This window comes from Salvelinus fontinalis, chromosome 20 (genome assembly GCF_029448725.1).
Source record: "Salvelinus fontinalis isolate EN_2023a chromosome 20, ASM2944872v1, whole genome shotgun sequence".
NCBI classification, from domain to species: Eukaryota; Metazoa; Chordata; class Actinopteri; order Salmoniformes; family Salmonidae; genus Salvelinus; species Salvelinus fontinalis.
This window is the reverse complement of record NC_074684.1, coordinates 21,758,989-21,771,963: the sequence shown is the minus strand read 5'-3', so window position 1 is coordinate 21,771,963 and position 12,975 is coordinate 21,758,989. Positions and strand designations below refer to the sequence as shown.

The 12,975-nt window shown below is 40.6% G+C and overlaps 1 protein-coding gene across 11 annotated transcripts in view; it reads left to right on the top strand.

The window, feature by feature from the left end:
* LOC129817513 (triadin-like) overlaps positions 1 to 12,975 on the top strand; it is a 69,063-nt gene that overhangs the window by 16,918 nt on the left and 39,170 nt on the right. For 9 of the 11 annotated variants that reach the window (XM_055872834.1, XM_055872829.1, XM_055872832.1 and 6 more), the window contains exons 3-6: positions 151 to 207; positions 2,568 to 2,702; positions 5,910 to 5,936; positions 7,403 to 7,429. In XM_055872834.1, coding sequence (XP_055728809.1) covers positions 151 to 207; positions 2,568 to 2,702; positions 5,910 to 5,936; positions 7,403 to 7,429 — 246 coding nt within the window. Of the gene's footprint in view, positions 1 to 150; positions 208 to 2,567; positions 2,703 to 5,909; positions 5,937 to 7,402; positions 7,430 to 11,547; positions 11,823 to 12,975 lie in introns of those variants that run through there. The other 2 variants (XM_055872833.1, XM_055872836.1) reach the window with 2 other exon arrangements.

Below are 12,975 nucleotides of genomic sequence, written 5' to 3'. Positions count from 1 at the left end.
CATTGGTTGTTATGGTAAGACAATCCGTTTCCTCCTCCCAGAACGCATCACTCTGGAGTTCTTCTCCCCACATTGATCATTTGCATGTGATGGAGACTGTTCACTGTCCCTGTACCTGTGCCACTGCTTATATACCTCTGCTTTTAACAGGAGTCCCCCCACCTCCCGCTGTCAGGAAAGCAATTAAGGAGGCAGGGAGGTCTAGAGGCAAGCCATAATAATATGCTTTTAACTTTGTTGTGATGATTAGAGGCCACTGAGGCCCTTAGTGAGTTTGAGTTTACATACTGTTGCAACTAACTTTAGAGGAGTAGATAAAACGAATGCATATATTTGTTAAAAAAAAAAAAATATATATATATATATATATATTTAAATATAATACAATTTACTATTAACGACTAATATAGCAACTAATTAGTCCATTAACTCATGTCATGATAAATACACTACATGTACAAAGGTATATGGACACCTGCTCGTCGGACATCTTATTCCAAAATCATGGGCATTAATATGGAGTTAGTCCCCCCTTTGCTGCTACAACAGCCTTCACTCTTCTGGGAAGGGTTTCCACTAGATGTTGGAACATTGCTGCGGGGACTTGCTTCCATTCCCCAACAAGAGGATTAGTGAGGTCGGGCACTGATGTTGGGCGATTAGATCTGACTCGCAGTCAGCATTCCAATTCAACCCAAAGGTGTTCGATGGGGTTGAGATCAGGGCTCTGTGCAAGCCAGTCAAGTTCTTCCACACTGATCTCGACAAACCATTTCTGTATGGACCTCGCTTTGTGCACAGGAGAATTGTCATGCTGAAAAAGGAAAGGGCCTTCCTCAAAGTTGGAAGCACAGATTAGTCTAGAAGGGCATTTCATTTTGTAGCGTTAATATTTCCCTTCACTGGGACTAAGGTGCCTAGCCCTGAACCATGAAATATAGCCCCAGACCATTATTCCTCCTCCACCAAACTTTACAGTTGGCACTATGCATTTGGACAGGTAACATTCTCCTGGCCTCTGCCAAACCCAGATTCACCTGGCGGACTGCCAGATGGTGAAGCACGATTCATCACTCCAGAAAACACATTTCCACTGCTCCAGAGTCCAATGGCGGTGAGCTTTACACCACTCCAGCCGACGCTTGGCATTGCGCATGGTGATCTTAGGAGTGTGTGCAGGTGCTTGGCCATGGAAACCTATTTCATGAAGCTCCCGACGAACAGTTCTTGTGCTGACGTTGCTTCCAGAGGCAGTTTGGAACTCGGTAGTGAGTGTTGCAACTGAGGACGGACGATTTGTACGTGCTACGCACTTCAGCACCCGGCGGTCCCATTCTGTGAGCTTGTGTGGCCTACCACTTTGCGGCTGAGGCGTTGTTGCTCTTAGACATTTCCACTTTACAGTAACAGCACTTACAATTGACCAGGGCAGCTCTAGCAGGGCAGACATTTGACGATTTAACTTGTTGGAAAGGTGGCATCCTATGACGGTGCCACGTTGAAAGTCACTGTGCTCTTCAGTACGGGCCATTTTACTGCCAATGTTTGTCTATGGAGATTACAGGGCAGTGTGCTCGATTTTATACACCTGTCAGCAACGGGTGTGTCTGAAATAGCCTAATCCACTAATTTGAAGGGGTGTCCACATACTTTCGACAATATTGTGTCCCTCTAAATAACTTTGATATAGGCATTTAGATATAGTCGATAGCTGTAACGTCCATTTGTTCAGAATTGCATAGAAAATAAATTCCCACTTAAATATTTTCAAGTCCAGGAAACAAAAAGTCCTTTGTTGAATATGGCTATATCAACCGTGTTTCCTTAACCCACTCATGCTAATTCAACACTACTATAGATTATATAACTAATAACCACTCTCTTTTGAATATCCATTATACTGCTTTGATAATTGCTCGCTAATGAACAGTCTAAAGAGCAGTGAGAGTTGTCACTAACACAGTATGCTGGCAGGGGTGTCTGACATGTCCTGTAGTCTGTACTGTAGCATGTTTGCATGTCATTCCTACTGCCTACTGTGTGTCTCTACTTATGACGAGTCCGTCCGTCCGGACAGACAGACAGACAGACAGACAGACAGACAGACAGACAGACAGACGGTCGTCTCCACAGTGTATACGCCAGCAGAAATTAGAAGTAACCCATTGGACCACCAGAGGACATGTTATACTACATCACATTTTTATAGTCATTTAGTTACAAGCTATTGTTTATAGTCATGTACACATTCATCTTCATATAATTTCTCTGTTTGTTTCTGGGTATGAATTCAGTTGCTGGGATTTGCTTGTTCTCATGCATTTACCTACATACAGAACATTTGAACAGTGTATGATTCCATTTGACAGATTAAGCACAGCATATTGTTAAATTAATATTTATATTGTCTATAACAGAATGCAGTTTTATACATTGGTAACTAAGTATTCTTTAAATAGTCCTTAGTCTAGTTTTGAGTGGAGTGTTTCTAGAAGTGACTGTGTAAATATAGGGTAGCTATGTTTTGCGGGGTCTTAACTCACACAGCCTGTTCACCACACTCTCAGGAAGCATTCAGCATATCAGCTCAGATCCCATGAAAGTGGTGAACGAGGCGGTGGAGGAGTCCACTGGCTGGGGCAACCTGCTTCTGACCTTTGCCTCCAACCTGGTAGCACCTGAGGAGGAGGAGGAAATTGAAGGTATACTTCACACATACTACCCCACTAATAGACCAAATAACAGCAACAACAGTAACATAATAAACAGAACATCATGGTATTTCTAAAAGAAAAAGGGCCAGCCCACTTTGATTTGACGAGGCACCTGGCAGGTCATGCCTCATTCAACTTCATGGATGCAGGATAAATCTGTCAGACTGAGAACCTGTGAACCATAGCGCAGCCACTGGCTTATCTCCAAGGCTAGCCTGTGGTCCTCTAAACCCTACACAATACTATATATACTGTAAATCACAGTATGTTGAAAGGAGGTCCATACATATCAACCTGAGCCTGTTTATCATATCTCATATTACATGATGTATTGTCATATTAAATACAAGCTCCATCCACATAGAGCTAATAACAGCGTTCCAAACTTCAAACTAAAGAATGGGACACTTTTTTCCAGCCTTTCACACAGAAGAATTTGAAACTGAAGAACAATGCTCTCGACCTGCAGCGTGATACCTTAACTCCTGTACCACATTTGTGTGAAAAAATAAATTTAAGTCAACCACAAATCCTCCTCTCTCTCTCTCTCTCTCTCTCTCTCTCTCTCTCTCTCTCTCTCTCTCTCTCTCTCTCTCTCTCCTCTCTCTCTCTCTCTCTCTCTCTCTCTCTCTCTCTCTCTCTCTCTCTCTCTCTCTCTCTCTCTCTCTTCTCTCTCTCTCCTCTCTCTCTCTCTCTCTCTCTCTCTCTCTCTCTCTCTCTCTCTCTCTCTCTCTCTCTCTCTCTCTCTCTCTCTCTCTCTCTCTCTCTCCCCTCCCTCTTTCTCTCTCTCTCTCTCTCTCTCTCTCTCTCTCATATTAATCCCTTGCTTTTGTATTTTCACCACTCGCTGTCCACCATGCTCACTTAAATATACAGATCTCATCTCCAGGCTTGCTCCACACTCACCACTACAGCACACTCAGCAGTGTGTGTTTCCTCACAACAACATCAGCACATACAGATATACACAATGTTAGCTAGAGGACATCTAAAACAGCCAAGGAGCTTGTCTTCATTCCGTAGTTTAGCCTGCGATTCAGCTGGGTAGTAAGATATATTTCTACCAGCCTTATTGAACCAGGAAGAAACTTGATATCAATAGTCCTTTCCAATGACAACCTAGCGATTTACCAGCTCTTATAACAGGAGCTCTAAGTATACCCCAGTGTGGAGGACAACTACAGTACTACAGTTCAGGGACAAACTTCCTGCGGAACAGTAATGATTTGTGGCAGAGAAGTCAACACACATCAGTGTGATTTGGGAAAGCAAATGTTTATAGTTAATTTAACAGCAGCACCACACGTACAGTTCAGCAGCTGTTATTGAATTACACTACAACAAAATAATGTAAGCAAACGTCACTTAGATTTGACTAATAGTTTTGCTGTGCAATAAAGGGAATGCAGGAGAGTAGCACGATTGTCAGTGCCAATAGTAACTCACTCTGAAGAAAGCAATGTAGTTGTATTATGTACACACACACACACACACACACACACATACACACACACACACACACACACACACACACACACACACACACACACACACACACACACACACACACACACACACACACACACACACACACACACACACACACAGGTATTTCAGATGATTGTATGGCTCAGTTGGTAGAGCATCGCCAGGGTTATGGGTTCGATTGCCACAGAGGACAAAAATAATAATAATAATAATAAATAATCTGAAAATGTAGGCTCTCACTCTGGATAAGAGAGTCTGCTAAAATGTAAATGTACATTGCTATCTGGTGATCAGCAATACTTTCTGCCTAGGCTGAAAGAGTGAATTACAAGGTACAGTAGTGGTTAAAAACATTTGTTATGAAACAGGCACATTATGCACACATTTTAGTTATCAATACAAAATGCATGTAGACATTCATTATGGCAGCATGGGAATACCGCCAAACACATCTACAATATCAAGGTACAGAAGTCTTTGTCATACAGACTAAAGTTTAACTGAACCCACTGCATCCCTTCTTGACACGCATGCACACACACACACGCACACACACACACACACACACGCACATGCACACACACACGCACACGCGCGCACGCACACGCACACACACACACACACATACGGTAACAGTGACCTCTGCTCCCTGTTAAATGATGGAGAGAGTGAGTCTGTGGAGGGATGGAGGGCAAGGCAAATGGAGATTATAGGGACAGAGAAAGTAAGAAGAAAGGGTTGTCCCACGGTGGCTATGCATAGCTCAGTGGATTAAATGCAGATAGATGCTGACCTGCCTGGCTGTCTGACAGCTGTCTGTGAGTTACGACTCAAAGGGCAGAGACTATTTCTGTCTTACTGTAGGGTAGACACTTTAACCACTCATACAGGCACAACATAGTGTCCAGGTTTTGTGATGCCATGGCATTGGCACCTTCTTAATACTTCAGATTCATAGCATTAAATAACAAATTATTAAATAAATAAGCTTTAAACGTTATTTGTTGCTTTAATGCATTTATACAACCTGGTAACGTTATCTCTTAGGCTATTGTGGTTTGAAAGGACCTCCTTCTCTCTGCAGTAAGAGATACAGTATATTTCAAAACGCACCCCACAACATCAAACACACCCTTCAGAATTAGCATTTTCCTCTCATTTAACTTCTGAGAGAAAAAATAAATCCCAAATGTGAATATCTGCTATTCATAGCTAGAGCCAGTTTAGCACAAACGAGGTGGGTGTATTTTCACATCTCCCTTGAAGAATGGCTGACTCGTCAAATCAAACTCCTCTGCAGAAGCTAAACCTGTCTATTGACTTTTGTGGAGTTCACACTTGTTTTCCTCACAAACTTAGCATAACACAGCTGACATGTTAGACATAATTCTGCTACCACTCCTAGGCTCTTTCACAGGAATACATTTCACTAAATCGTCCACCTTTGCTCTGAGATTCATAGTAAACAAATGTACGAGCTGTTGTTGCTGTTGTTGTGTAGCCTACTGCCTCTCATTGAGTTGACTTATACTCTTTAGCGCCTTGGTGATTTTTAAGAGGTAAAAGGAAGGTGCCTGCAGCTGGAGAAGAGCATTACTCCCACTCTGATCCACATTCATAATTGATTCTGCCTTCATCAATGTTTCACTAGATCTATTTTGTTGGTTCCTTTCTTACACTAACATATCCCCCCCAATCTGTTTTTAGGTGAGCTACATCCGGGGAAGAAAAAAGGTTTGTTTTCATGTATCTATCATTTTACCATAGGTTTTTTACTTATTCGTCAATGTTTTATAATAGCTGTTTTCTTCATGCTCTTTATAACATAGATGTTAGTGAAAGGACAAAAAACATATTTGTTGAGAAATGCTTCCTGGCAATACCGCTATTGTCAGTCAATGTGAATGCTAGCTCTTCTGCCTGCTATTTCCTGTGCCCTTAAAGGACTCAGCTACAGGTTACTGTGAGGGACGCGAGCTTGGCTTTGCAGCTTAGCAGGCGCTCATATGACCTGAGATAACAATCTCACTCATCCGGCCACTAATGAAGCTTTCGAAGTCAAAGCCTTGTTTCCTTCAGCAAGAGCTTAGACGTGCCGTTTAGTCCCTCCAAGCCTGCTGCTGAAATGCAGGTCACTGCATGGAGTTAGACCTACAAGACCTACAGCATTTGTAATCGACTGTAGTGTAAGATGTACTATATGATGATTTAGCTCTATCTAGTAGGCTATACATGCTTGGCTGTGCCAAAGACCCTAACAGAATGACCTCATAACATAGGCCTAAATCTCTCTTATACTGAGAAATACTATTGTTTCATTCACTTCCCTTTGACCTGGACTGTTGGAGCTCGGAGCTTAAGATATTCACTGTACCCTGCATTTACATCTGCAACCACGTGCATGTGACTAATAAACTCTCCAAATCTCCAAATCTCTAAATCTAACACACAGCTGTCTAAAACCTAAGGATTCTGCCCCGCTATCTCTCTAGATGGCATTTTGAAACCAATCCACTGCATAGTTTTCCACCACCTATCTCCACTATGCAATTCCCTTCACTCTTTAGGAGCCTCACATCAGTGACAAAACAGATAAGCAAAATTAAAGCTTGACACAAGATGAAATTATAATTGTTTTAGTTTTTTTTAGGACCAAACATTTAATTAATGTAGGTAGGCTGTCCCAAGGATTTGAAAAGATTACATAGGCTGAGGTTAATGGGGGTTGATTTTGTGGATGTTCACCTTGGCACGTAACAGTAAAACCACCCCCAAAAGATATAGGATGGTACGTTGAAGAGGATCATCATGCTGAAAGTGAGAAGGGGGGAACAGAAGGTACCATGGCCATGCTTTCCAGGTTTATAGGTAAACATACGATGTTTACTATATTTAAACTACATTAGATATAATGTAGTTTAACTAGAATGGCACGTAACAAATGCACATACTAGTAAGCAAAATCAATGGATATCACTCTAACCAAGCTATTCAGCAGCGCTAATAAATGATTTGTTGTTTTGTGGCTTTGCTAAAATGCTTACATTTTATTAACATAACCATCGTATTAACTTGGTTACTTGCAGTACTCTTACTAACTTCTTATCCATAGTCACACATTGTGTACTTGTCAAGGGACATGGATCACTCTTTGTGTTTAACCTCTTGCTACTGAAATCACCTTCCTTCCTACCTCATAGCTGCATTCATACCGTCCAGAAAACAAGGTCTGTGCCTTCCTGTTCTTAATATGCTCATATAGAAAATTAATCACATATGAAATAACATTAGACATGTATTGATGATTGATACATGGGAGTGAAGCATTTTGCTGCATGATGTCTGTAAGTGGTAATTTGCACTGTTGCCAGAGTAATTTATAGCAAATGTGTGTTCTGCTGTCATGAATTGCTATATAATGTGATATTACTAGCCTATACCTGTGTGTGATTACTTGCTCAATTTGTTCCCAGACACCGTAATTATACTCCCAGAAGCTACTACAGACAACTGGTCTATTTACCTTAATTATTGATCGCTGTAATACATGGTCATTACACGTCATCTGGTTGTTGATATTGTAGTAGGATAAAATCTAATAGTACCATTAATTTCAGTGAATTCGAATTTCAAATGTCATAGTTGTTTGCAGTTATAAATAGACCATTACAGTTTATCTCAGTCTGACTTATTATTTGGTAGTACTATGGTACAAATAATCTTAAAGGGGCAGTTCAGACAAAAACTAGATTTTTCTGTGTTTAATGTATATTTCCACACCATGAGGTTGAAATGATACTGTAAAATACTGACAATTATGATAATGCACTTCTAGTGCTCTATTTTAACAAACCTAACACAATGGTAAATCTAAGGGCTCTATTTTAACAAACCTAACACAATGGTAAATCTAAGGGCTCTATTTTAACAAACCTAACACAATGGTAAATCTAAGGGCTCTATTTTAACAAACCTAACACAATAGTAAATCTAAGGGCTCTATTTTAACAAACCTAACACAATGGTAAATCTAAGGGCTCTATTTTAACAAACCTAACACAATGGCAAATCTAGGGTGTCTATTTTAACAAACCTAACACAATGGCAAATCTAGGGTGTCTATTTTAACAAACCTAATACAATGGTAAATCTAAGGGCTCTATTTTAAAAAAAACCTAACACAATGGTAAATCTAGGGGCTCTATTTTAACAAACCTAACACAATGGTAAATCTAGGGGCTCTATTTAAAAAAAAACCTAACACAATGGTAAATCTAGGGGCTCTATTTTAACAAACCTAACACAATGGTAAATCTAAGCCCAGGCGGTAGCGTTATAGGTTCAGAGGTGTGTCAGAAATATTTTTGCTATTTTCACTATTACAATTATTGGTGCACTTGCTGGCCTTGGCGTGAAAGGGCTGGGTTTTGATGAATAAACAAGTTATTGGTATGTTGAGTCTTGGCCCCTCACTGGCCAATCAGAACGTGCTCCATGGCGAAATATATGGGTGCTTCAAGTTGTGTATTTACGGTCATTTATGTATTGCCTTAGAATCAACAGCAATTCCAATGTTAGTCCGTTATAATTTGGCAAATGATTTACCGAAACTAAATAACAAAATGTAGACTTATCTTGAACGGTGACCAAATATGTTTTCTGAACATAATCAGAACCATCTTACAGATCAGATCATATTCACACATCTACAGGAGTTGCATTGCAGGTGTGCCACGGAGTTGTCACCATAAAACCAGGAAGGTGAATAATTCCAATAAGTTGTAATAAGATTAAATGTTTTGACAATGTTTTAACAACAACAACAATAAATGAATAAATGTAAAAGGTAATTATATCATAAAGATGCCTGGATGAAAAAGACAGGCATTGCTGTTGAACCAGCCTTCGTTGGGCCTAGGGTAAGAGAGGGTTTGGGTTTTGAACATATGAAACAGAAAACAATTGTCACAGGAAAATAACTTCTAAATACGAGATTCACCGGTACAGAGGTTCTCATCTCTCATTTCATGATGGGCATGGACTTTGTAGCCTAAACAAGGGACCTGCATGGCTAAAATAATGTGGGCCTGCTTACAATGCATAGATAAAAAGGGAATGTCACCTCACTATTTGCTCCTCTCAAACTTAATATTTTCATAAAACTTTGGTGATTAGGATTTATTTCCAAGTGGTCTCAGGAGTCAAACCCTTTATCGACAGGCTTGACTAGGCAGGCTTGAAATGCCAGTGCGCCAGTTTTTACATGACAAAATAGCAAACTAACGTGCATTTGACACTAGCACCACCTTAAAGCCAGCCGAAAATAGAGCCCCTAGTGTAAGAGCTGTTTGAGTAGACTGCCTGAAATGTCAGCTTGTTTGGCTGAGTAGGAATTGTTTATACCAGGCGGAATAAGTTAATAGACCAATAACAAAGAGAGTTTGCCCTCTCTGCCAATAACAGATCGTTTTCAGGTGACACATCCCTCCCATTAGCCTCTACAATTAGGCCATTCTCTCTGAACACTCCCAGACACTCCTAGCTAAATTCTTGCTTGATAAATTGCATTTTCCTAAAAAGAAAATGTTTTTTTGTTTTTTTTTACCATTTTACTTGAAAACAATCCCAGTAAGGTACTAAATTGTTAGAAATGATTTGATATTCAGATGAAAACGGCTGAATTTGACCTTTAAGTAAGAACAGACGTAATTTATATGGACATGAATTCACCAGTACTGCATCTTCTAGCATGTGTTTCCATGTGCATACTGTTTATACAGTAAGTGTGAGTTGTTGTCTTGAAGGTATTATTTTGTTTTGTTCGGTTCCGTCTTCTTTTCGGTCTGGGGTTTTAGTAGTTTTGAATTGCTGTTCATACCCAGCATCATCATAACCATGAGAGAATGAGAGGATTCTTAAAGGGGAGATTGTTGGTACTATGAGTCTCTGTTTCACTACCACAGAAAATAACAACTCTTCACTGACAGACTCTTTGTGGATTGACAATTTCTAACCTATAATTCTCCTCAAACAAGTCAACCTGTGTGAGTTTGTCTTTGTGGTGTCTTGCATCATGGAGCACTTTCATTATGTTTATACCACATGCTGCAATGTAATATAGAGAAGGCATTATGTTGGACATATCGACATATTGATGGTATGGAATAAGGATCATGGTAGTATACATACACACCACTAGATGTATGTGGTTTAGCTGAGCAGAGAGCAGCTTGCCAGGTGTAAGCATTATGAGTACACAATAAAGATATTGTGCAGTGTGTTGTCTTGAAAACTCTCAATACATTATGGGTCTCTTTGGTTATGGCCCAGTGCACTGAATGTCACTTTTCATTCAAGGTTTTCTCACCATGTTAAGATACACAGTTAATTCTGTAGTTGCAGGGATGTTTGCAGAGGAAAAAGAACCAGTTGCTAAAGTAGAGGATGAAGAAGAAGATGAAGAGGAGGATGAGGAGGATGAGGAAGAAGTGGAAGATTATGATGAGGATGAGGATGAAGAAGAAGAGGAGAATGAGGATGAGGATGAAGGGGAAGAAGATGAGGATGAAGAAGAAGCTGATGATGAGGATGAGGAAGAATATGAAGAAGAGGACGAGGAAGCAGCAGCTGAGGTTGAGATAGATGAGGATGAGGACGATGATGATGATGATGATGATGGTGAGGCAGATGAAGAACAGCCTGCTGCAGTGGCTGAAGAAGAGGATGATGACGATAAAGATGTTGCAGATGATGATGAAGAGGCTGCTGCGGAGGCTGAGGAAGGGGCTGCTGAGGATGAAGAAGATGAGGAGGAGGAGGAAGAAGAGGCTGTTGCAGCGGATGAGGTGGCTGAGGAAGAGGGAGATGATGGTGAGGATGAAGCTGCTGCTGAAGTCACTGCTGAGACTGATGATGATGATGATGATGATGATGAAGAGTATGAGGCTCCCATTCTGATTGATGTTGATGACACAGTGACAGAAGCTTCTGCTGGAGATGATGACAGAGAGGAGGATGACACCACAGCTGAAGCTGAAACTGAAGCAATTACAGATGAGGATGCCAGTGATACTGCTGTTGCTTCCACTGATGATGCCCATAATGAAGAGGATAAAACAAATGATGCCAGTGTTGATGTCACAGAGGATGCTCCTGCATCTACTGCAAATGACAACAACGATGATGATGATGGTAAACCCATTGACCTAGAAGATAACGATGATGACGATGATGATATCAAGGTCAATCTTGCTGATAGTGAGGATATTGATATCTCAGACACATTAGCTGAGGATACAACTGATGACTCTACAGATAGTTTAGAGAACACTGATGATGACATTGTCAGTGAGGACAGTGGTGCCATCGTTGATGACGTTGACAAAACAATGGAGGATTCAGGTGAGACTGTTAGTGATGTCGCAGACATTTCTGATGACACAGCAGATGATGATGATGAGGGGAAGGATGCAGCTGAAGTGATCGGCAAAGATGATGACGCCGATGAAGATGATGGCATCACACCAGAAGCCTTTGATAGTTCCGCTCCTGAGGAAGATGATCTATCCAAGGATGAAGAAGATGATGATGATGATGGCATTGATGACCTTCTTTTGACAGGTATTGACCAGTAACTTTCATTCCTCTGATGTTTCATCATCATGCATAACCCTCATACCTGTGTAGTACTGTCCATGAGAAGGTAAAAACATTCATACATTATCAACTAACTGGTCAGAATTAAAACTAGCTGTATGTTTCATAGGGTACGTTATTGATTTTACAATTAATTATTTATACTGCACTCAAATCTGATATACAGTATAGATAAGAGATCAAATGAGTCTGAATAGTCTACACTTTTTGCAGATCCATAATAGAACAATCTGCCTTGAAACTAAAGCTTTCTCGGAGTCACATTATACAGCATCACAAAGATACCTTTTTTACCCATGAGTGATGGTTGGTGATTTACTTAATACATTATGTATTGTTCCTTGTAACGAGGCCTTAAATCATATTGATACATTCAGTAGGAATTATTACCTTAGGACTGTCCATGATATTCTTAATGGCATAAATGATGATGTTTGACACAGATAATATACAGTACAGTATGTAAGGAAGCCCAATGATGGAAGGATGGAAGACGCATGAATAGAGTGATGTAATAGTACACTTGATTTGTATATTGGTTATGTAATTGTCAACCAGAGTGGCCCAGGTAGACACAGTAAATACTTCTGTTCACTTTTCAATGACACTGCAGTACAAAGAAGATGGTGGTTACGGGGTGATAGAATTTGTTGTCCCTCTGTAGCCAGGCCTGTGAGGATGGAATTTTATCCAGTATGGTGCCTCCACAACAAACCAGGAAAAATGATAAGACATGAATGTTTTCATGACACACATTGTTTAATGTTCTAGTTTAGAAAAATGACTTGGTTTAGAATAATGTTGGTCTTATTTCCAGATGATACACTGGTTAGGTTTGGCAACGGACCAACCTAGACATGAATATTGATGAAATCAGGCGAGGAGGTGTGTGTGGCCATGCATGTTCTGGGGTTGTGAGGGAGATCCCCGTATTCATACTGGGTAGATCAGAAGGTAGCATCTGCTGTTGCTCTGTAGGGTTGCCAGCCCAGTACCTCTGTAAGGCAGGGGGTACCAGAGGCAGTTTTCATGTGTGAACTTGCCACTCATCAAGCTCCTGTAGCTAGTTATATCCTCCGGGAGGTCGGTCAAGGGCTTGTGATTTCTCACAGTCCAT